Genomic DNA, 25,991 nt, shown 5'->3' on the forward strand with positions numbered 1-25,991 from the left:
CACACACACACACACACACACACACACACACAGAGTCAGAGGCACATGCTCCATTGCTCACATACGGAATGAATCTGCCTGTTGTCTATGTGCATTTCTTTCTTTTACTCTGGTTTCTGTTTTTGGCCAGGAAGGGCCAGACTGAGGCTGCATTTCCTTCCCTGGGATCCCTCTCTGAGCCTCCCTATGGAAGCATCCCCAGTCTCCTGTGTCTGACAGGTTGTGGAATGTGCGTGCTGATGCCCTCACATGACTAATACACCTTATCTCATAATAACAACAGTCATAGTACACAGCAGGTTAGCCGGGGATTTTCCTCGGAAAACGGGGATAACTCAGCAGGTGAGACGGTATGTGATTCTACATGGCTGGCCTTTGCCTGGGGCTTAGGGATGGGGAATGGTGGGTGCCTTCCAGGAAGAGCACTGGCTCAGCATGAATTCATGGAAATGGAGGGCAAGGGGAGTTGTCATTTCCTGCAGAGCGGGGAAGCCTAGTCAGACAGCTGGCAACAGAATACTACTAGACCAGTTATCAGGGTTTACAGCAATAATACCCACAAACAGACTAGATTCATCCACTCATTCACTCACAAAGTTTTTGTTGACCACCTACCATGTGCTAGGGGCTGTGCTCAGTTCTGGGGGCACACTGGGGAAGAAGCTAGACCTGTTGCATGTCTTCATGAACTTAAAGTGCAGGAGCATGGTTAGGAGTCCATGTACGGGAGCCAGACAGCCTGAGCTCACATCCTGGATCTGATATTGAATGGACGTGTGACTTTGGGCAAGCTGATTAACCTTCTGGACTCCAGATTCCTCTTCTGTAGACTAAGAATACTAATAGGGCCAACCTAAAAGGGTTGTTCTGTAAATACTCAGAACACTGCCCTATACATAGTAAGAACTCACTAATAATCTTCTATTGTTTGTCTTTATCCTTTTTTTAAAAAAACAGCCTACTAGGGGAGTAGGCTAACAGATAAAAAACATTCTGTCTCTCTCTTTCTCTCTCTTCCCCCCCTCTCTCTTTCTGTCTGTGTGCGTGTTTGTGTGTGTGTGATTCTAGAAAGAGTTGCTACATACCAGAATGCCTGCCTCTACCTGGGAGTCCCAGAGGATGCAGGGGAAATTTTTCCCAGGAAGAACAGCAGATAAAGAATAGACGGGCTTCCCATGTGCTAGATGTGGGTGCAGATTTATACTGGAGACAGTCATGCCAATCACATAACCACAGAGAGCAAGGTCTTCACTACTTTGCTGTTATCATTGATCCTGGGTTCTCTTCTATGTGTCTGCTCCTCTCTGCCTCTGCTTAGTTCCCTCTCGTTACAGCCTAATGAATGTTCTCCGCATTTCCTCAACTACAGAAGTAGCACTGATGTTGGAGGAGTAGGGAGATCTGAGAAATATTGTGGGGCTCAACTCGGTCAGGCCTGTTGGAATATGACAGGTGGGAGAAAGGCCAGAGTAAGGGGCAAGGCAGCCCAGGTGTTAGTGCGAGACCTGGGTAGATGGGGGCACCTGCACCTAACATGAGCCGTACAGGGGAGGAGCTGGCTTGGGTAGGCAGAACAAGGTCCAGTTGAGACCAGGTAAGTGTTAGATGTGCATAGATACCCAGGTGGAGATGCCCAACAGGTAATGACAGTGGGGAAGCTCGGGATGAGCTGAGGTCACGTCCCCTGTAGTAACCGAAATCAGTCACAAAGTACAGTTGGCTGTTGAAACTGGTTTATTGACTACAATGAAGTTCACCTAAATAAAAAATGTAAATGAGCACCTCTAAAATCATCCCCCATCCCCTCATGCCTTCCAAGCCAACCTCAACTAAATCTCTTACTTCTCCACCCAAGGTTGCAGGTACCTGCCCCCAGTGGGGAGAGGCATCAAAGTCCCAGTGCACCCTCTGCTGGTGGGAGGCATGGCAGCAAGAAATGCCCCTTTCAAAGGATGTGCTGACCCTGGAGGGAGGTTCCTATCCATACCCACCAGGAGAAGTGTTCTAGGGCTGGCCCCCTGGGAAACACCTGTTCATTCTACCCTGTTCTTTCATGCCTTCTGTTTCAGCAGATCAGTGTAGGGGTGTGGTTTTGTCAAATCTAGTATTCAATACTGGCTGAGACATTGACTAACCATGCTGGGCTTCAGTGTCCTTGCCTATAAAATGGCACCACTCTATCTCTGTCAGTATAGTCTGGAAATTTAGTGCATAATAAATATACATTCTGTATTAGCTCCCTCCAGACCATATCAGAGGACGTTTACAAAAGTGATGGTGTAGTTCTTTAGAGACAAGGTAGAAAAATCACATATTTGCTCTTTGTCTAGTTTCTTTCTTTGGGTTTAGGAGACATTTGCCAGAAAAGAGCCTTGACCTCCAGCGGTGAGGTGTGCACACTCCTGTCCACCCTCCCTTTGGTGGAATTATGCTGATCTTGCCTGGCAACGTGCCTCCCTTCCCGAGACAGCTTGGAGATGCATATTTATGTATTTCCAGTCATCACCCCAAGAGTTCAGATTTTCCTGTCCTTGGTGTCACTTTAATTAATACACTCCCGTGCGCTGGGTGACAAAATTAGGTTGCAGGGGTGGCAGGCGTTTATATCACGAAGGGAGAGAAAAAAGGTGTTTTGAACCATTTTCCTCCTTAAGCTCTGTTATTAATCTTTGCAATCAATACTCCTTTATTTTTGGCTCCAGAAGATGGTAGGGTGGAATCAGACTGTCAAGCAATTTAAGACCATATCTGCATAAGTAATAGAGATGGTGTGTTGCTTTTGCTCTAAGTGAAAACATGTGTCCCTGGCCAGATGTGGCAGGGCTAGACTCTGAGTCTCATGCCAGTTTTATGATACGTTTGATTTAGGTAAAGTGCCTGGAACCTGCTGGGACTAAGTTGTTATTAAACACCATCTGCAGTTTTCAGTTTAATTAATATAATAGGAATTAGGATCCCATGCTTTAATTATCATGTTAACCCTTTAAGATCATGGGAAGAAGGAGGGAAACGTGGGAGGGTGGACAAGCGTAGCTCTTAAGAGGACTTTGGATCTGTAGGTTGACACCCTTCATCCTGAACCCCACAGCTGTAAACATGTGTGGTGGGCTAGTCACTGTCCAGGTGTGACCCTGGGGCTGCTGGGGTTTGCTTGTGTGGAAAGGAAACTGGAGTATATTTGTCCAGTAGAGAAGGAGTCTACTTAAATATCAGTCACACCTGGTTTCCCAGCCCTGTAAGGGAAATTACTTCAACAACAACAGTAGCACTAATAATGGTAGTTCTAATAATGACATATCATTTGTTGAGGAATTACTTTCATTTTAATATACAGTGTATACTATGTAGTCTGTGTGTGAATATATACTGTGTTATACAATATATTCTGTACTAGAAACTGCCTAAGTGCTTTCCAAAAATTACATCATTTAATTTTTACCACATTAAGCTCTGATTGCTTATGAGGAAACCAAGGCAGAAAACAGTCCGCATACCTAGTGTGAACCAAAACTTGGATTCAAATGTAAGCTTATTTGAATCAAATCCAATGCTTTACATTAACGTACATCACTTAATAAAACATTCCTGTTGAAAAGTTGAAAGGAAAGACTTCAAGTGGAGAGGGGACCTATTGTGCCCTCCTGGATTTCATTTCCTTTGTGGGAAATGAAACCTCAGATTCTAATATTGCTGCCACTGCCACCTCCAAGGTACCCATGCCTGTGGCTTCAAGCTCGGCTGTCAGCGAAGAGACTGAGCTCATTGCTTGTGTTCTCCAAGCACAGCTATTGTTGGCTGATACGTTGACAATGCTTCTTCAAACCATGCAGGATAATAAGACGTAAATACATTCAGACATTACAAAAGATAAAAAACTGGAAACAGAGATGGAAAAGTCTGAGATGTAAGGTTAGTCTCAAAGTAATGCTCTGATTCCAAGGGAAGAGCATTTTTGAGGTAGAAATCTTTGCTACACCTTACTGGCTACAGGACCACAGACAAGTCACCTATCTCATATGCCTGGGTTCCTCATTGGAAAGTGGAGATGTTCATACTTGCCCTTCATGGGTTTCATGAGGATTCTACCCAGAGCTTGACACATAGTAGGCATTCTTTTAAAAGCATGACTCTTCTTACTGGAGGCTCTCACATGTTGACTGTCAGACTAATTGCACAAGGAGGGTGATCTTGTGACTCCCAGTCAAGAGCTCCCTCCTGGGCCTCTCAGTGCCTTCATGCCATGCTCTGCTGCACATCAACACTGAGTGACTATTCCATATGGCAAGGTTCCTCTCAAGAAACATGACGCCAGGAATGAAGTCATGCTGGAGAGGACACTGTGCCTTTTATACTCTGGGAGGTGTCTCTTTTTACAGGTTAATTGACTCATCTATTCATTTATTCATCCAGCAGGCAGTATGGAGCACATTCAATACCTGGATTAAGCTGGACATTGGTGGAGTAACAGTGCTATGGTAACATTATCTTGTAACCAACATAATGACCATGTTGCAACAGTTGTCTATGATCAGAAATCATCCTATTCGTTTATTCACTCATTCATTGTTACATTTCTACAATAAAGAGATCATTTGCTCCTATCATTCACCTGACATTGTGTCAGGCTCTGGAGATAAAAAGTGGATGAGAAATCATGTTCTCCACCTTCATGGAGTGGCAGTTGGCAATTCAGAGGAGCAGGCAGAGAAGTGACTCAGTACAGCACAGCAAGATGAGTACCATGATTAGGGAAGTTTCTGTGATTGTCAGGGCACATGGGTGCTGTATTAGTTTCTTAGGGGTACTGTGAACAAAGTATCACAAACTTGATTTAGCTAAAGTGCCTGGAACCTGCTGATACTAAGTTATTAAACACCATCTTCAGTTTTCAGTTTAATTAATATCATAAGAATTAGGATCCTATGCATTAATTATCATATTAACCCTTTAGGATCATGGGAAGAAGGAGGGAAACCTGGGAGGGTGGACAAGCGTAGCTCTTTAGAGGACTTTGGATCTGTAGGTTGACCCCTTCATCCTGAACCCCACAGCTGTAAACATGTGTGGTGGGCTAGTCACTGTCTAGGTGTGACCCTGGGGCTGCTGGGGTTTGCTTATGTGGAAAGAAAACTGGAGTATATTTGTCCAGTAGAGAAGGACAAATTTATTTATTGTCTCACAGTTCTGGAGGCTGAAAGTCTAAGATCAAAATGTGGGCAGAGCTGATTTCTTCTGAGGGCTGTGAGGGAGAATTTGTTCTCACCTCTCCCCCAGCATTTGACGGTGGCTGGCAATTTTGGTGTTCTTTGGCTTGTAAATGCATTACCCTGCTCTCTGCCTTCATTTTACACGTGGCATTCTGCCTGTGTAGGTATCTGTGTAGAAATTTCTCCTTTTTATAAGGACACTAGTGGTATCAGAGTAGGGCCACTCTAATGACCTCATTTAACTTGATGACCTCTGATAAGGACTCCCCAAGTGAGATCAAATTTGTAGGTACTAGGGGTTAGGATGCCACATATTTACTTTGGGGGGATGCATTCCAACCCATCACAGGGGAAATATCTTGAACAGAATTTTGAAGGTAGTGATATGTTCCCCAAGATGTGGAATGAGGAGTTGTCCGCGTGTTTAGAAAGGAGAACTGTTCCATGTGGCATATGAGAAGGACTAGAGGCAGGAGAGAGCACTGTGGGCTTGGGAAACAAAATCTTGCACGGGACAGAACATAAACTATAGGAGTAGCTGCTGGAGGAATAAGTGGGACAAATCCTTCAGGCCTAAAGAGTCAGATCTGGAGGGGTCCCTTCCTCCTGAAGAGAGTGGGGACCCATGAAAGGCTTATCCAGACAGCTTCATGGTCAGAATCCATCCCAGCCTCCCACAGAGAACCTTGTCACGGTGGCGTGGCAGATGTGGTGCTTCCTATGATACAGTGCAACTCTCTTCTGGTAGGCCACGTAACCCATTAGGCCCTGGCATCAGGAAAAATGTCATACAGGGCTCAGTTCAGGCATGGGGGAACACGGTTTCTTCCCTGGGAGAGGAGCCCTATGGTTTGGAAGGAGAAGGGAGTCTGTCTCTGGTTGGCAATGGCCTTGTGGGTGGGGAGAAATATTATGGAGGGAGCTGGGGATCCAGTGTACAGGGCAGAGGGACTTGGGGTTCACCTGAGATGGCTCCACTTGCAGCCGCCTTGCTGGCCCAGCGGCTCCCTTCACTGCAGTCATGTGGTCCCTGAAGCCCCCCATCCTGGCATTGGAACCCTCTCCTACCTGGGGGTCTCCTCAAGCCAAGCGCCCTCTGGTTCTTTTGCTTTTACTTTTCCAGACTGTTTAGCCAAACCCATGAAGGAATATCAGAAATACCTTTACAGAGACCTTTAGTTATCCCTGTTTGTTGACCTGACTACTGTCTCTGGAATAGGAGAAAGGAGAGTAAAACACAGATGAGGCAGTGAGATGTGTGTCTTATACCTCATTCATCCACTCAAACAAATCAGGATGCAACATCTGCTGAGTGACTCCTGGGATTTCAGTGCAAAAATTCAGGTACAGCCTGGTCCTGGTGTGCCTGGCTCTGAATCCAGGAAACACAGGAGGCAGTGTTCCTCCTACCTGGCCTGGATGCCCTGTGAACATGGCAGAAGGAAACCATTCCAGGGAGAACCTTGTTTTTGGCAGACATGGTAGTCTAGAGAGACAGCAGGCAAAGAGCACCATCTTGGAATGGTGAGGGTTCCCTTGGAATGCTCATTTCTCTTGAAGAATGGCAAGCAGCTTCCACCCAAAATTCATCTTTGGCTCTTCCTGCTGGAAGTCTCTCTTCTCCCAGAGAGGAAGACATTGGCTTTGCTTTGGGTTTGTGGCTAAATTTTGTGCATTACCTTTCATTCTGAGGCACTACAGGGACCTATAATGTTCTTAAGAGTCAGAAAAGACCACAATGACCTGAGCTGGTGCCTTTGAAGGTGGTTGATTTGCTTTGCCCCATTGGGCGCAGTGTGGCTGTAGCCTTGGTGTGACTTGGGGACAAGCTCCCTGGGTCCCTGCTTCTGAGGAGGTGGCTTCCAGCACCCTGCAGAGGCAAAGCTGCTGGCGTCTGAGCACACTACATTTTAATCACTAGAGGTCTGTTCTCTGTGAGATCCTCCCCGTGGTAGCTCTGAGTCCCAACAGACACTGCAAAATGAGATTCTAGTTTTCAGAGAAAACAGCTATGTTTCAAAGAAAAAAGCCCATGATGCTGCTTTTCTGGAAGAGAGAATCCTAAACAAGATAAGTCTTTTAGTTCCAGACCAGGCCATAGAATCATGAAATATCACAGCAGGAAAAGGCCTGATGGATCATCTTGTTCAGTGGGTTTCCATCGCAGTGTTTACAGGGCTAAGCAGAGAATGTAAATGTCGGTCTAAGACCAGAGTGCTGAGCCTGTGATGACCCAAAAATCACAGACCCAGGCTAAAAAAAAAATGCAGATTCAAAGCAGGCAAAGAGCATGCTAGCCAAACCAGCCACTTCTGGACTGGGCATGCAGGTTGGCAGTTTACAAGCACTGGCATAGCATCATTCCCTCATGTAATCGTTGGGGAAACTGAAGCTCATAACGATAGCTAACACTTACTAGATGCTTCCCACAGACTGGCACTATGCTCAGTGCTCTGCCTGAATTCACTCAATCCATGAATATTCCTGTTGCATAGATGAGAACACTGAAGCACAGAGAGGTTAGATAGCTTATCCACGGCCACAGAGCTAGCAAGATGTAGAGTGATATTTGAAAGCGCACTCTGCCCAGGTTCTGAACCGCTTCCCTGTCCTGCCACTCCAGCATGAGTACTCCTAAGAGCAAGGAAATGCCATGTTCCCTAGGCAGGGTCCAGAATCCAGGCCCTGGACTCCTGGTGAGATAGCGCCTGAACTGCAATGTGTTGCTTCCCTTGTTTTCTCTGCTTAAGAGGTTTGATATTTAGAACCAGACTTCAGCCAGAACAGCCTAGCATATGCGATCATCTCTGCTCATGACCAGCTGTAGGGTCCTGCATAAATTGATATGAGTCTTTAATTCTCTGGGGAATCCACCTTACCTCCCAGGGTCCTAAGAATTAGAACTGTTCTCCCAGGGCTGTCACAAGGATCCCATGAAAGAGGGACTGGCACCAGGTCTGGATATGTTTGGATATCCCCAGATGTTTTTGTCCATCTGTGTACTTTCCAACAACTTTTCCATGGTGGTATATCTAGTGTTCTGTAGTGGGATGTTTTGCTCCAACTGGGCAAACACTGTTGGATACTGGCAGAGTTATCCTGAGTGTCTTGCCCAAACCCTAAAAAGTCAATGGGATGAATAATTACTTCAAAGAACAAAAAACAGCACCATGCTCTATCCTGCCAGTATCCTGGTCCTGATTGGGGCATAGGCAGGCTCCCATTGATGCCCCCCTGGGGAGTGCAGGTACCTGCAGCAGATAGTCTCTGTCACTGGCCAGAGAGCACGCCAGGTCAAGGTTATTTGGAATGTGGAGCTCTTGGGGTGCTGTGACTGGCACCTGGCATTGCTAATGGTGCCACAAGAGAAATGGTGTCCAAGATAAAAAAAGTTGTAACCGAACGTTCCATGACATGGACATCATCCTTAATTGGAGCTGGTTTGGGAAGATAGCTAAGGCATCTAGGAGATCCAGGCCTGGAACAGCTTAGCATCAACAGCTCAACAAGCTCAACTTGGCTTTGGCATGGACCAGCTTCAAAAACTTCATAATTTCCTTATCCATAAGGTGGGAAGAGTAGCTTACCACAGAGGGTGGTTCTGAGAATGAAATGTGCTAGCCTGTGTAACAGCACATGGCACAGAGTAGGAATCCTCCCATTCTCTGAACTCAGACAAGACTCATCAATGATAGAGCACAACTTCTCCTCCCAATTCCCTTTCCTAAACTTCCCATCAGAGTCTATATCCTTGTTAATGTGATTTTTCTGCAAACTGATTCGAAACAGCTAGATCTTGTAGCTTCACATTTAATTACAGCTGGTTTTGCATTGTTCAATCACTGGCCCATGTGTGCTAGTATTTTCCCTCCAGCTGTCCCACAAGGGAAGAGCCTCAGTCTGTTTTCTTGCACCATGAGTACTGACTGCTCAGATCCATAAACAAGCTCAGGCAGGCAGATGTCTTGTGTGCTGTGATCCCTTCACCAGCTGCTTTGGTTGGGCTCTCTGCCACATGAATCCACCTCCTCTGGGGTCCCCATCCAACCACTGAGGAACTCACAACCACTCCTTTATTTTAAAGTTAGTCATAGCAAATGGCATACCCCCATCCAATTGTCCTGGCCCTCCAGCAACACTCTCTTCCATCTTTCTTCTCTTCTTCCTGCCCTGGGGCCCTTGAGTATACATTCTTACATGAACACACCCAGGCCTGAACAGGTGTGCACATTTATGCATGCACACATATGTGCAAGCACATGGACTCACAGCTGCTTCTCAGCTCTGCATTCTAAAATATGTGTGGCATACTTTCTGCAGTGGCTTCCTCACTGTCCACAGTATAAGATGTCTCCACCCACTCAGCTCACACATTCTCTGGCCCCATAATTGTCTAGGGAACATCGATAGCTTATCATTTTTCCATTATCTTTGCACTTCCACAAAAATTCCATTATAACAATCCTCTAAGTATTTTATGGACAATTGTCCTGCAATCCTATTCTTAGTGCTTAGTAATATACCATTTCTGCTGTCTCCTAGTAAACTGTTACTAGTTCCCAGAAGATTTCTCTTTCTCACACACATCCATGATTTAAACAATGCAATGTTACCTTTGCACAGAACATTTTTTATTTATCTCTTCTACATGTCCATTTCCTGTTTCTCCTTAAGTCTCAGCCTTAGCCTCACCCTTCCCATGAACCCTCCCTCTTTGCCCACAGCCCTAGTTCCTTGTCTGCTAAGCTGGGACAAGTTCAACTTCATGTTCCCATGACTCTATGCTTCATTCTAGCACTGTTTTGCTTGATGTTTCTAATGATCCATGTGCCTGTTCACCCTCCTCACTTAGCTATGAGCTACTTAATATCACCATAGGATGATACTAATATGGACAGGTTTTTGTACCAAGCAGTCCTGAGTGTGAAGACAGCTCTTGTACTTGCTGCTTCTGTGACCTTCCATAAATTCCTTAATCTCCTGAAGCCTTGATTTTTAATCTGTAAAATGAGGGGGCTAGCAATAATAACTTTATGAAAGGGCTATTGCCAAGGTTCAATGAAACAGTATAAAGCAAGTGTTAGCACAGGGTCTGGAAGTTAGTCTCATTGTATCTTTCTTCTGGCATATCAAGTGACTGCTGGGGAAGATGACACACTAGAGGGTTCAGGCAGACATTTGAAAAGAAGAAGAGGGAAGGAAAGATAGTATTAGCAGGGAGAGAAGAGGCTCAGGCTGTTTCTCTGGAGTACAGGGTGATGCTGGCTGTGCCAGAAGGGGAAGAAGGCACCTTCACAGCCTCCCCAAGGGCTGCTGCCCTGATTTGCATTTCAGACACATTTGTGACAGCTTCATAATGGATTAAGAGCCCCAGCACTGATATATTAAAGGTTAATGGTGCATCCTGCTTTTATCTTGATTTGTGACAGCAAATATTTGTGGGTGTTGAGAGCTGGGAGCTAGCCATGTTCCTGGCATGGAGGTCTTGCTGGCTGGCAGGACTCCCATGGAGTGGCAGGGACACAGGAGCCAGGGGAGCAGACAACAACTGTATCCCAGGAGAATTCTCTTAATTGGTGGATGCTGATTTCCACTGCACCCACAAAAAACCTGTATCATGAAGTTTCAGCACCCTGTGGATTGAGCCTAAAGAACTAGATCTGATTCCCAGACTCCTTGGCAATCTGTTCCTGGGCAGCCTGAAGCCATGTAGCTTTGTGCTGTGCCTCCTGGCTCAAGGCCACAGTTCTTTGGTTCAAGCACCTCAAACTATTACTAGGCCTGCTTCTCTGCAGATGATTGACTCACAGTTGTCCTGAAGGGAGACTAGTCAACCCAAGATGAAGACTTTTCCAACAGACTATCCAAACTAGATGTTTTAAAGGCAAGAAAAAGGCCAACTCATTCATATATGATTCATACATATAACCTATGTTCATTGGAGTGTTTACCATGAGCTGGGCACTATTGTAGGTAGAGGGCATATTATCCCAGTTTGGCTAGAACTTTTCTGGTTCTAACACTGAAAGTCTTGCATCCAGGAAATCTCTAGTTCCCAAGCAAACTGGGGTGATTGGTCACTCAAGTTGTAAGCACTGGTGATACAGCAACAAAACAAATAGCCAAGTCCCATTCTAGGAGGGGAACTAACATTAAGCAGCCATATATGTCAAGTTGTGATGTGTTTTTGTGTTTTTTTTTTTCATATAATTTAAGGGGTGTTGTATTTTGTAAAAGATTGTCAACAAAGGCATCATGGAGAAGGTAACATTTGATTCGACTCAGACCCTGAGAGAGTGAGCCAATCACAAATCTGAGGGAAGAGTAAACCAGGATAAGGTTAATAAAAAACTACAGAAACCCTGAAGTGGGAAGGCAGGGAGGCTGGTATGGTGAGAGTAGATATATTGGGGTCCACATAACATGGGACCTTTCAGGCCATATGAGGACTTTGGATGCTCCCTTTGACTTTGGAGTCAAGAAGTCATTGGAGGGCTTTGAATGATGAGGTGACATGATCTGGCATAGATTTTTAAAGGATCACTCTGCTTGACCTCCCCAGGGAATAGCTGTAGGGGTTAAAGGTGGAAGCAAGGAGTTTCTTAGAGAGACTATCTCAGTGTCCAGATAAGATGCAGAGTGAAGGTCATGATAAGTGATCTGATTCTAGATGTATCTTGATAGAGGAAGAGATAGGAAATGCTGAAATTTGTATTGTGATACATAAGAAAGAGAGAAGTCAGTAGTGATTTCAAGGCTCTTGGCTACAACATCTCAAAGAATAGAGCAGTGTTTGACTGAGATGGGAGAACTAAAGGAAGAGCAGGCATGATTTAGGGGTTAGTGATTTAAGAGCTCAAGTTTGAACATTTTTAGTGTGAAGATCTATTAGCCATCCAAATGAAGTGGTCAGGTGGGTGATTGCCAGGAGTGGATGGGGTGGGTCAGGGCTGGGGTGTCCCACTGTGGTCATCAATGTGTGGCTGCATCTACGGACAACTGACATAATGAGATTGTGGCAAAAGTCCTGCAACCCAGAAGATAAGGGATCTGTGGTCTGATCCCTGGAAGATTCCAAAATTCAGAGTCTGAGAACAGAAAAAAGAACTAGGAAAGGAAATGAATAAGGAGATCCTCCAAGGTGGGAGGAGGACTGAGCAAGAGCAATTTCTGCAAACCAAATGAAGGAAGGGCATCTAGGAGAGTGGTTGGCTTGTCAAATGCTACTGGTCGGGGGGATGTGAAGACCGAGGATTGGCCACTGTATTTGGGAGATCATTAATGACCTTGATGAAAGTTGCTTCAGATCAGCAGTGGGATGAAAACTGGAGTAAGCCAGGTTTCTGAGAAATGGGAAGAGGGTAATGGAGGCAGTAATCATAGATAACTCTCCAGAAGAAGAGCTGGAAGGATGGTTGGAGGAGGATGTCATTTCATAGGATTTTTTTTTTTTTTTCCCGAGAGCGAAGATGTATGTATGTATTTTCAAGCCAATGGAAATGATCTGCAGAGAGAAATAATTTCATGATGAGGAAGATAGAGGTGACAACTGGAAGAGCAATGTACTTTGAGAAAGCAAGAATGTCTGGGATCTAGGAGACAAACAGAGTTAGACATACATAGGAGAAAAAACAAAACTGTCATTTTTAAAAAATGGAAGGCAACTATTCTATTCGGTAGTTTTCGAGAAGGGAGTTCGTTAGAAAAGCAAAGTTCTCCACTGATGGCGTCTCCCTTCTCAGGAAACAAGAAGCAGCCTCATTGTCTGAGAGTCATCTGAGAACGTAGGAGGAGGAAGTGCACGGGGAGATTTAGAAGATCTCAGGCATATTTAAAGGTCTCCTGGAGGCTAGTGGTCATGATTCTAAAGTTAGAATCACCATGCTGGTATTTAGCTTGGATCTTCTCCCAGCCATATTCAGCCATTCAGTTCTAAACACAAAATTGTTTTAAAACAGAGTTCATTCTTCCAGAAAACATGAACTCAGCTCCTAATGTCTGTCAGCCTGTATGTGGGGTGATAGAAATTCAGAGATGAACACAGAGTCCATTCCCTGGGGGAGCTCAGGGTTGAGGTGGGCAGACAACACAGGAAGCTCAAAGGGGATAGGGCCAAGTCCAGAACACATAGGACTTAGATCCAGTGGGCATGAACCCGCTCTTTCAATACAACATGACAGCTGAGCTGATTCCTTCAGGGTAGGTACGTTTTAGTCACCTGACAAAGGCAGGGTACAGCAAAGAAGGCAGGCAATGAACCTGAGTGAAGACTTGGAGGCCCGAGTGAGCAGGAGGTCTTCCAGGCTGGCACCCCAAAAGTTGAGTAGCCGAGAAGAGCTGGAGGAGGCAGCACTGAAGCACTGAAGGCTCTACACTAAGCCTCCTTTGCTGGGGGAAATAGAAGCCCCAGAATTGACCTAGTGAATAGTGTGGACATTGAGCTTCTGACTTGGCTTAGCACCTGGCCCACAATTATCTGACTTCATCAAGGTGATTTTCACAGCTCCTATTACTGAACTCTGCTTACATACAGGATCTAGGCTGAGTTTGGCAAATCAGAAACACGTATCACATATGCCCATGTTTAGGAATTCACAGTCTGCTTTGGGACCAGGGCACCAGGCGTGGGTTGAATCTAGGCAGAAGGTGCAGAAGTGAGGAAACTCCAGCTGGCCTTGGTATGGGAGCCTGAGTACTGATGGGCCCTGAGTAACTGGGATGGCCTCAGACCACTTTGAGTTAGTCTGACATGTTTGTCTTACTGTAGGGACTGAAGATACAACTATCACAGCCTCCTCGTGGCTGTGGACAGGGTGTTTGATGGGGCTGGTAGAGAGACCTCCTGCCTCTCAGTGGATCTTGGCTGATGGGAGGCTAACCCAGGAGGAAGGGTGAACGTAGAGGATAGAAGAGAGCACAGAGCTCAGTTCTCAAGGCCCAGAACTGATGCTTGGGCAGAAGCAGGATATTTAAAATCATTCAGATCACATTTTTTATTTATAACATAATAAAAATGCAAATTTACAAAAATGTGTTTGTAAGAAGTGGAAGTCTTGCAGAAGTTCACTGCTTATTCCTTTTACTTTTGTTTTTATATTTATTTACATTTATTAATTGTTACTTATTACAAGTATGTAAATATATTTAAATGCTTTGAGTTTTTCTAGCCGTTTATTTTGGATGTCTTTTAATTTCAATAGCAATTGAAGAAGTGGGATTTGGAGAGAAAACGCCGTCGAGGGAAGGAAGGTGAGGAGGGAGGGCACCTCAGCTGGCCCTCCGAGGCTGGCTTTCAGGCATAGATTGGAAGAAGTGCTCCGTGGCCTATGGAAGCATGCATTTTCCTGCCGTGGGCACTGCAGCCCTCACCCTGTGGGTCACTAAGTGTTCTCATACAGTGTTTAGATCTGCAGTCCCTCTGCTCACTACTCCAAATCACACCCTGACTAGACTTTGGATACAAAGGAGAACTGTTTTCTTAGTCTATTTTTTCTCGCTTATAACAGAATACCTTTAACTGGGTAGTTTTTTTTTTTTTTTTTTTTTTTAAGGGCATTTATTTCTTAGTTCTGGAGGCTGAGAAGTCCAAGGTCCAGCAGCTACATCTGGTATGCACCTTCTCCCTGCAGTGTCATGTGGTGGTGCAGGGCATCACATGGACAGGGGCCCAAGCCTACTCGCATCCCAGCTTAAGCCTCTCTTCTTCTTCTTACAAAAATACCGTCTCCCCTCCCATGATGACTGATTAGTCCATGACTGGGTTAATCCATTCATCAAGGCAGAGTCTTCATGATCCAATCACCTCTCAATGGCCCCACCTCTCAATACTGCCACATTGAGATTTAAGTTTCAACATGAGTTTTAGCGGAGACAGTATTCTAATCACAGCACCTGTGTACACCCAAGCATCACTTTTCCCAGGCTTCCTGGAAGGTCCCTAGGTAAATGTTCCAAGGTAGGAGAGGTTCATAAGCTGGCTCCTTGGCCGCTCTGTCTCAGCTCCTTCGCAGGACAGCTCCAGCAGGCCTCAGCCCCAGCCTCTGCGAGTTCACTCCTCTCTGCTCCTCTTAGTCCAGTGCGAGGACAGATACTAGAGAAACACATGCCCTAGATGTCAACTCCAATGGCTCAAAATCCACCCTGGCTACTTTATGTAATCACTGCCTCCATCATTTTATCTCACCCTTGCTCTGCTTTATTAATCTTCATAGCCTTTTTCATCACTTGTTACAGAGCTGCAGGGGTCAGCCGACAATACCCCACAGGCCTTCAGAGGGCCTGCAGCCTGCTTTGACACAACCTGCAAGCCAAGACTGCTTTTCCTTTTTAAAAATGTTTCAAATGTTGGAAAACAAAACAAAAACAAAAACGAGGAATATGTGACTGAGTCTTGTGTGGCCCTCAGAGACCACATAGGCACTATCTGTCCCTTTCCAGAAAGTTTGCTGACCCTGGCATTACCTAGTTATTGCATTGTAGCTGTTGTCATTGATGTTTGTTTCTTTGTCTCATCTCAGCTATGTAAAATCCACAAAAGTAGGAACTTGGTGCCATTCATGCCCTATCCCCAGACCTAGAGCACTGTCTAATGCAGGCAGATGCACAGGAAATAGGGTTGTTTGAATGACGAGTGAATGAAAGAAGGAGAACACCTAGGAAGCCTTCCCCTGCATGGGTGATAGATTAGAAAGGTCATGGGGCACCCTGGGGAAGAAAACCAGGAGAGGCTTATCAGTGTGCACCAGGGTGGGTCATGGTGCCCTCTAGAAGCCAGTTGTGGAGCCCTAGCCAGGCAATCTGGATTCTTTTGATGATTGCAGCATCATCTCTTATAGAGTCAGACATGAGATAGAAAATCGAGACTGCTAGAATAATAGTAAAGGCATCTGTAGGCTGTAGCTATGAAAGTTTCAAGTCACCAGAATGGATATCCCCACCCTCCCGTGTCTTTTGAGCCACTCCACCACATTGTTTTCTCCTTAAAGAAGAATAATAGGACTTCCAGATCCAAATGTATCAGGCCCATGCTTATGACATCCCCACCGTTGTTGAAATCCATTACATATACTGAATATTGATTCTGCTCTTGTTGCAAGTGTGTTTATCTCCATTGCCAATGTAAATATTTTTGTAACATGCAAAGATGTATTTATAAATTCTGTATTATTGATTTTTCTCATACTGCAAACACATTTATCTCTTTGTTAATGAACATATATCAAGGAAATAGAAAGATTGACTTATGGAGAAAGGTGTGGGAAGGAAAGGAGGTGGTACCAAGCTGTGGAGAATATCCTTGGCCACAGCTGAAGGATGCATGGTGGGTCTTCCCTGGAGGTGCATGTTTAATTAGAGGACAGTGTTCTCAGAGGCAAGGGATGCTTACAAAGTCCTTTTGCAAGACAATCTGATGTGCTCAAAGGTATCAGCTATGCTTTTAGCTTGTGGGAATTTAAAAAATCGGTAATCCAGGTCAGGAGACACAGAGAAGCAGCTCGCATTGGTCTCAAACCCAGTTTTGGTAGGACACACTTAAGTAGAAATATTAAACATAAGATTGGAGGAGAGGGTAGGCTTTGTCAGGGAAGGATTCCAACACAAAATATTATCAAAAGGTGAAGTAAGAAGGTAGGCAGCAAACAGAAGTGAGGCTCAAGGGATACACAAGCTTGCACCATGGTATTTCATGAGCCAGTGCAGACTCTGGTGGGCAGCCTGGGTCTGATGCTTTTGAGGCCATTCTTCCTGAGCAGTTCCTTGCCTAGGAGTTCACTACTTTCCCGGGGTAGCCTCTGCTAGGCTGTTACTATGACGACCCACAAAGCAAAGGTCCAGATTGCCTGATAGAGGAGTTTTGGTGTCTCTATGCTCATCCTGGGTTCAGAATTCTGCAAGTCATCCCTTTAGGTATCCTGAGTGCCTGAAGTGTGTGCTGTTGACAAGACAGCAAATTGTGGGCTGATGGGGGAGCATTTGCATGTACCTTGGCAACAAGATGGAAACAAGATGGGCCATAGGCTTCTCAATGGGGAGACAGATGGGCAGATGGGGAGATAGGCTCCAATCACATGAGCCTGGAAGCTTAGACATGCAGCTTGCCCATGCTTGCTTCCATCTGGGTGTGACTACTCTGGCCTGTTACCCATGACTCCTTCACATGAGCCCAGTGCTCCAACCATTTGAACTACTGATAAGCAGTCTACTAGAAGGGCTACCATTTGTTAAACATTAACTGTGTACCAGGTATATGTCTGGGATCATTAATCTTCAACAACCCTGTGAGTTGGGTATGAGTTTTGAAATCTAAGGCCTCAGAGATTAAATGATTTGCCCCAGTCCATGGTTCTGGAGCTTGCATGCATCAGAATCACCTGGAGGGTTGTGGAAACATAGACTGCTGAGCACCACCCTCAGAATTTCTGACTCAGTATGTCTGGAGTGGGGCCCAAGGATTTGCATTTCTCCTAAGGCCCGAGGTGCTGACACTGCAGCTCTGAGGATCACACTTTGAGAGCTACTGGTCTATGTCAAACAGTGAAGGCATTCAGAGGGAGCATCCACACCCAGGACTGCCAAATTCCATCACCTATGTCTTTTTAGCTGATGTGAATTGCTCCCTGGTTTGTGTCCCGAATAAGCCACCTGTTTTCATTACCCAAATGCCTTCTCAGGTAATACCTTCTCTTCTAGGAACATTCTACCCCTTGGTTCTCCATCTGGCTGCCTCTACCCGTTCTCTCTGACTCAGCTTAATGTTCCCTCTTCTAGGAAGCATTTCTTTAGCTCCTACCTATGGGTTAGCTACTTTTCTGTGCTTCTGGGATCCCCCATACAGACCTGTATTTTAATGTCTCTCATATTGTTTGGTCACTGTTGCTTTACTTCTCTGACAACTCACCCCTTGATGATGCCTGCCATGTATTCCTTGCTTGGTGTGCACTGTGCCTTACCTAGTAGACATTCAGGAACTGTTGGTGAAATAACTGGTTGAATGACATCAGTGAGTTGCATTGTGCATGTGAGGTTAATAGAGACCACACCTGTGATGGGCACGTCTCCTTCATCTCTCTGTGGTAGAGGTACCTGGACACTTCGTAGCAATTGTTGCTGAAGAGACTGACTTCAGAAAAGTTCTAAATTGAGTGTGCTGGTAGCACAGCCTCCTCCAGGTGAAGCCTCCCTCACTTGCTTGAATGGGCGTCCTATCTGACTTCAGCATCTGTCTTCCGCTGACTGCCAGTGTTGGCTTGGCAGTCTGGATGCCTGGCTGTCCCCATTCTCCTTTATTCCTCCCTGTGTGTCCCCTCCAAAACTGTGTGCTGTGACAAGAGGATGACTTCCTCAGGGAGATGATGGCTTTTGTGGATGAATAGTTGGGTCCCTCTGTTCAACATCCCAAGTAGCCTTCCATAAGTTTATTCACCCTGGAATAAGATGATAGTGCCCCCTGTGCTGGGCATTAGTGAGCCTGGAAACCTTTGTTGAAAGATCGAGTACATGTCTGAGATGGGAGAGATTCCTCTGCACAAATTTGTGGCTATTAGAGGTGACGGATGAATGGAGGCTATGACCGTGGGTCTGAGCAGTAAGATTCAAAGAAGATGGGGGTGGCATTTTGGGGTGGGAGCAGTGAGGTCTACTGGAACAGAAATGAACATGAAGCCATAAACATTTGGGCTGCCTGCTTCTTATCCAGAGACATTCCCTGAGCCTCTGGACATGGGCACCTTCATGAATAATACCTAGAGGAGAGAGAAAATCTCCATTTCAAATGTGGGGATGAAACAGTTTGGAGATCCCTGGCAGTTACCCATTCGTTCCACACTCATGAAAACTGCAGCAATTTAGAGCAGCTCAGTATTTAGACTCAACTATGTAATTCATCCTGATGTTTCTCATTCATCAAAGCCTTGTATTTGTTTGTATTACCATGAGAAAAAATTTTAAAAATGTGGAATAAAAAAGATTCCCCTCCTTTCATTACAGGCAGATTACGGCAGAGTTGCAACCCTTGGGGCCCTTCAGGCAAAGGAACATCTTGCTTCAATCAGATATAAATAATGAACAATAATTAGAAAGATTTCTTCATCGAATTTGTTATTTTATGTTTCCTTTCATCTTTAATGTATTGAAACGAATACTGAGCTCTGTTTCTGGGCCACGTAGCAGGGACATAAGGAGTGCTGTGGCATGTGTCTCCGAAGCAAGGGGAAGCATCCACAGCTGGGCCTTCTGTGTGCTGGCTGGGGAGGCTGCTGTCAGCATTGGTCCAGGGCCATCAGTGCAAAAAAGGGGCTCCTTCAGCTCCAGTCCTCAATTCATATAGTCCAGTGGGGACCTGAATAATCACGGTAGTCAGGGACTGCTCTGAGAGCTGAACACAAATCCCATTTAATCCTCATAGCAATCCTCTGCCACAGGCTCTGCTTCTATCTCCATTATTAAAAGATTTGGAAACTGAGGCACAGATAAGTTAACTAAGTTTTCTGGACCACAGTGTTGGTTGTGGAGGGCAGACAGGCAAGATAGGTAATTGGACTCCAGAGCCCTTGCTTGTCTCTGCTCTGGCATGTAGCCTCTGAAGTCCCGGTGAGCTCGTGCTGCCACAGAAGCCCACAAGGTGTGGAGAGGGCACAGGGAGGCTGGGGTGGGGACAGCTCCCCAAGGAAAGGGGCAACTGTTGGCTGCTGGATTTTCAACGGGCTTGTAGAGGTGTTGTTAGAGGAGGAAGATAAAGGGATTCCAGGCAGAGGGAGCACTGTGGTCTGGTGCCACGGATGGGAAGTGTGTGGGATTTCTCATTTCAAGGTTGGCTACGGTGCTGTGTGCAGGTGGGGAGAACAGCCAGAAATGAGACCAGAAGATGGAGGGTTGTGTAGATCCAGTTGAGAAGACTGGCTCTTCCTGTGGAAACGGTGACTCAGAGAGAGGGAGGGATGATGATGTGGGTTGATAAAGAGGAGAGACTGAGATTTCTAGAAGAGAAATAAGTAAAGAGTGATCAGGTTGGAACCTGGAGAGAGAGGCTAGCTCCCCACTGGGCTTTTTTTACTTTGCAATTCTGTTTGGTACATGACATTCTCTCAACATGCTGAGCCAAGTACGCTCTTCTGAAGCAAGTGAAATCTTCATAGGGACTGGTCCTTCCTGCTGTGACTATTCGTCCTTCCCCAGAGGAATCTCCTCCTCTGCTCCTAGCTCAGAAGTCTGCTCTTGGGCTGCCAATGGCTGTTGTTTCGTGAAATCCCCCCTCTGATGTGCACCTGGCTGGAGCTACCTGCCACTCCTCTAAGGAGAGCAAACCCAAGGCCTTCAGAAGTGCTTTGTTTTTTTCATTATCTTTTAAATAATTGTCAACATTTTAAAATCAGGAGAGATATAAAAATCCAATTTACTTTATTTTTTCAAAAACCAAATTGGTTGGGGAGGTCATGGGGTGGGGAGCTTTCGAAGTCAATAATTGCCTAGACCCCTAGCACAGCTGCAAGCTTTGGAGGGGATGCCTCTTAATTTACCTTGAGTCAGTTGGTCTCTGAGTGCGTTTCTTTCCCATGCTGTCTCTGAGTGTCACAGGCCAGCCATCATTATCGTCCATAATGCCAACATAGGCCTCTTTCCTGCGCAGGCTCTGCAGGCATCTGAGTTGGAGATCCGCAGCAAACAGCCTCTCATGTTGCCCTGACTCTTTGATACTATGATTTTCTGTCTATATGTCTGCTTCTATAGCTGAACTATAAGCTCCTTAAAGGCAAGAATCATGTCTTATTCATCCTTTTATCCCTTCAGTTCAGTAAAGAACCTGGTTTTAGGCACCCAGTCATCTTATTGAATTAATCAACACTGAGAAAACATACCTGTAATTGAATGAGGCCCTCTCCGGGCTGAGGGACTCAAACTTTGGGGGACTGGTAATGAAGAATGTGGATAGTGGGCCATGCTGGGCTTGGACTTCAGAAGAGCCTTGCAGCCCATTTGTAACCTTGCAGTGTGCAGTGCACAGCATGTACTCATACCTCGCTGCCTTTCTGCATTTCAGGACTTTCCAGGACTTGTCCAAACAAGTGGAGATGTCTTATGGCACCGTCCGGGATTCTGCTGTATATGAGTACTTCCGAGCCAAGGGCACCAACCCCCTGGAGCAGGACAGCACGTTTGCCGAACTCTGGCGGACCATCAGCAAGAACGGAGGGGCTGACAACTGTGTGTCCAGTCCTTCAGAAGGCATCAGGAAGGTAGGCGGGGAGCTGGCGCTTGGGCACGTGCACTGTGACAGGGCCAAGGGGTGGTCATTCCCCAGGTGGGAGACACCTCCAGAGGCACCTGACTCTGAGCAGCCCTGTTACCTACAGGGCAATCCATCACACACGTTCTTTAGGTGGATGCCCCTTCTGGGCAGCAGAAGTAGAGCAGCTGCTCCTTAGGGACCTTCCAAGTTTGCAGAATGGTGCTGGCTGGGGAGGAGCAGGCAGATTAAGCCTGACCTTTGGCCCACCCTCCTCATGGGCTCATAGGAGGGTGGCACAGAGAGACCTGTCCACCTCAGGTGAGAACACTTGGCAAAAGCAGAAGCAGAGTACCAAGGAAGAGGTGCAGGAGTGAAGGGAGGGTGTTGGGGAGAGGGTGACCCACTGTGGTTAGCCTGGGGGTCTGGTTGGGGTAGTCTGCACACAGGGAAAGGGTCAGCCAGGTGGGCTGGGCTCATCTCTGGGGCCGTACTGTGAGAAGAGGTGTGCCTCAGAGATGGGGATAAGGGCAGACAGCCTGGGACAGAGCCTTACCGGGCAAAGCCTTGGGAGGACAAGTGGGAAGATACCAGTGCCAGAGGGAAGAAGGGAGGAGAAAGCCCATGATGCTCTTCAGCACTGTTAGATGTTGCTCATTTGTTTCAGTCAATTTCCCACAATGACTCAAATTCAGCATTATTATCCTCTTATACAGCTGAGGATTGGATGGTTCTGACTCATGACTCCTTGGGTTCCAAGCTGGGGAATTGGCATTTATCCACTCATGTGCAGCTGTAGAGCCCTTGGAGGTCAATGAAGAAGAATGTGGTGGGATGAAGGCAGGTGTTATGATTTTGCTGCTGGTGGTGGGGTCCTCCTGTCCAGTGACCCCCACATGCGACAGCTACTGTCCTGAGGTCATTAGAGAATAGGGCCGGAGACATGTACAGCCCCCTGGTCAGCGCTGCTGCCTCTCTGAGCAGACCGACTGCCTCAGTGTCTCCTCCTATCCTTTCCCTCCCAGACCCATCCTGCCACCTCTGTGGAGTCTCCTCATGTATACCCTCACAGGCGCACTCACACCTTACCCCCCACCACAACACACACACTCATCCCTGTGCTGCCCCCTAGCCACTCCAGTGACATCTTGGCCTTCCTGCAGAGAGCGGTGGATGTCAGGACAGCCTGGGGCAAGCTCTGGGGCCACTAAGGCCCACCACCCTGCCCTTCATGGTCCTCAGCAATCTGCCAGCGCCTCCCTGATGTGCCCCAGAGGGGTCAAGGGAGAGAGGCCTGAGTCCCCCTTTGCTTTGGAAACACATGGGCATCAGACAGAGTGCAGCCTCTATCCCGTGACAGGCTGGGGCACCTAGCTGTGGTGCCATGTGGAGTGAGGCCCACTGGGAAGATGATTGTGCATAGGATGACTTGTACAGGATCCCATGCTCAGGATGACTTTTCCTTGCCGTTTAGCCACATTGAACAGCAGAATGTGTCTAGGCTCTGGAGCTTGACACATTTAGGTGTGAATTCCAGTTTTGTAAGTTACCAACATTGTGAAATGGAGCACACCATTCTCCCTGTCTGGGAACTCTTGGAGTTGAGAAAGACCTGGGCAACTTTCCATTTGGGGGTCTCCTTAGAGACTTAAATGATCTGACAATACATATCATTATAAATTTTGAATGTTTAGATTTAACAAAGTGATACTTTGACAATAATAATAGAATGCGGTGTAACTGTGCTATTCTCATGCTTACAAGATTTATTAAAACCTCATAGTTCTCACTTCACTGCAAAGGATGGTGCTCTAGCCTTAGGCTGCAGGGTCTTCTTTCATCCCTGACAGTGAATCTTTGTGGCTGTAGGTGACCTCATTTGAAGATAATGAACACAATGTTGATTTAAGGCCTTTTGTGCATGTGAGGCCTGGGCCAAATGGCCTTCGAGTTCCTTTTCCTGGCTTTCTTTGACTCTCAGAGAGAGCCAGTACTGTCATCCTCACAGGGTCTTATGAAGATTCATTGCATAATGCTAAAAAAAAAAAAGCACTGCTTAGAAAAATAAAAAGATAGCTACTTTTGACTTTGTTAAAGTTCTGTTCATTACACATCACTTTAAGTAATATAAAAAGGCAAGTCACACACTGGGAGGGGTATTTACAATACATATAACCAATGCAAGATTACTATCAAGAATATATCAATAAGAAAAGCTCAAATAACTTAACAGGAAAATGGCAAGAGGCTTGCACAGGCTTGACACAGAAGAGGCAACACAAATGGCCAATAATCAAATGAAGAGATGTTCAAAATTATTAGTGATCTGTGAAATGCAAGTCAAGACCATAAAGATTATATCATTTTACACCAATTAGTTTGGCACAAAATGAGAGGTGGTGAAGAAGGCGTGGAGTAACAGTTGGTTAATTGCTGGTGGGGGTGTGCTCAGTACAATCGCTTTGGAGAAGAGCTTAGCATTCTCTTATAAAATGGGACACTTACATACCGTATGGCCCAGCAATTACACTCCAATGTATCGACCTAAAATAATGTCCACATACACTTTTGGAGACAAGGAAGGCCACGGTAGCACTTCCTGTAGAACCAAAACCCTGGAAACCATCCAAATGACCATTAACAATATAAAGAAAGATGCTGGCTACAATGAAATGGATGAATCTTAGCAGGACGATATTGAGTAAAATAAACCATTAAAGACAATTTCATACAGGTCAACTAATAGAAGGTAACACAGAATATTATGCCCTCTTAAAAATGTATAAAATATACACGTGCACATCCAAAGCAATGATAAAATACAAGATTCACCACAGTGGTTGCTACAGGTGGGAGAGCCAAAGCAGCAGGGAAGAGAGAAGGACATTGTTGGTAAGGCAGGGTTGGTGTTAGGTTTAGATTAGCAGGATATTTTAGAAAATTAGTTAATGAGTTAATTCAAAAAGACAGCCATTCCAGGAGAAATGTACGGGTATCCTGAAGCAAAAGTTGTCATTGACCTCATTCTGCTCACCTCCCTACTCTTCCAAATGCATGTCCAGACCAAGCAAGGCAATGCTGTACTCCTCACAAGTACCTACCCCTTCCCTCTTTGCAGGTGACATGTGCCTGCTTATGCCTCAGAAAGGCCAACAAACACCATCGAGCCCTCTGGATGGTGATAAACCTGGAGATGAGTCATTAGAGAAACACCTCATCATCATTCTAGCTACCCCTTGTCCATTGGTGGCACTTAGGAAACCACTCACCCTCTGGTGATATTTAGAGTCTTACTCATGAATACAACAATGTTAAAAAATCAGTAGCAAAGGATGCAAACAAAGGATTTTTTTATCAATGCCTATCACTTCATGTTATAGAATTTAACCTTTTTTAGTACATAGGATGGATTGTTTTTATGATACCTTCATTTTATGAACCCCAAGCTGGTTTTGAGATCACAAATCTCTCTCTTGCATTTGGATCTCTAAGAAAAAGAAACCAACTGCCAGCACTAGACAAATGTTAGGGGTTTTATAACTAGTGTCATAAAAGTGAGTTTATAGTATTGTCAGACAGTGAAGTGTGCTGCATTTTTTTTTACTGGAGGAAAAGCTCAGATTTACTCTCAAATCCTCCTTCTTCATGTGCCTGTTTGGATGACTACCGGACTTAAATGCTTGTCTGAAATTTGTCCTCTTCCCTACTTCTATGGAGTGGCCCCTCTGCTCCCTGCCCCCAGACTATGGCTTTAGTAAGCTTGTGAATCCCTGAGCCCGGAGCAGACCAGTCTGGAGATGTCTGTGCCCTAAGTGAGGATGACAACTTGAATCCAGAAACTGCAGGACAAATCCAGCAAGTAGGGAATTATGGGCCTAGTATTCAGGGAGGAACAGCCTCTCCAAATCCCAAACAGAGTCTGCTGCCATGCAATGTGGGCAGCCTGGCAAAGGTGAGGAGTTGCCCACCGAGGGGCTTCTTCTGGAAGCTTCTTTAGCAATTGACAGACAATCACACTTCTAATTTTCAGTTGCTCTTTGGTGACTCAGCTCCATTTTCAGGAAGTGTTTGGTAGCGAAGCAATGTCTAATTGCTGCAAAAGTCAAGGAGGTTGGTACGGAGGGTGACCCTGGAGAGCTGCTGTTATTTTCTCCTTGGGAGTGCTAAGGTTTTTAATGACATGAAACCAATTTAGGTGGGGAATTGTTTAGAGTAATCATTTGTCCATGATATCAGAACTGGAGAAGGGTTATGTCATGGTTAGCTCACCTCTGGGACCCACTCCTTCATGCCAACACACACCATTGAGCCTCTGGAGGATAATAAACCTGGAGATGAGTCATTAGAGAAACACCTCCTTATTGTTCTAGCTACTCCTTGTCCATTGGCGGCACTTAGGCAATCACTAACCCTCTGGAGATAGAGTCTTATTCATGAATACAACAATGTTAAAAAATCAGTAGCAAAAGATGCAAATAAAGGATTTACCATGCCAGTGGCCACTAAGATAAGGACAAGTGAGATCTTGTCAGACTTTGATGAGGCAAATATGAAAATTTGGG

At 45.7% G+C, this 25,991-nt stretch overlaps 1 protein-coding gene across 1 annotated transcript in view; it reads left to right on the forward strand.

Annotated features, from left to right (window-relative positions):
- The window catches only part of GRID1 (glutamate receptor, ionotropic, delta 1), an 840,572-nt gene that overhangs the window by 768,124 nt on the left and 46,457 nt on the right, over nt 1-25,991 (forward strand). Inside the window, exon 16 of the mRNA XM_011995401.1 lies at nt 21,244-21,439. Within this exon, the coding sequence (XP_011850791.1) occupies nt 21,244-21,439 (196 nt within the window). The remainder of the gene's footprint in view (nt 1-21,243; nt 21,440-25,991) is intronic.

The sequence above is a fragment of the Mandrillus leucophaeus genome, unplaced genomic scaffold (genome assembly GCF_000951045.1).
Source record: "Mandrillus leucophaeus isolate KB7577 unplaced genomic scaffold, Mleu.le_1.0 Scaffold488, whole genome shotgun sequence".
Lineage (NCBI taxonomy): Eukaryota > Metazoa > Chordata > Mammalia > Primates > Cercopithecidae > Mandrillus > Mandrillus leucophaeus.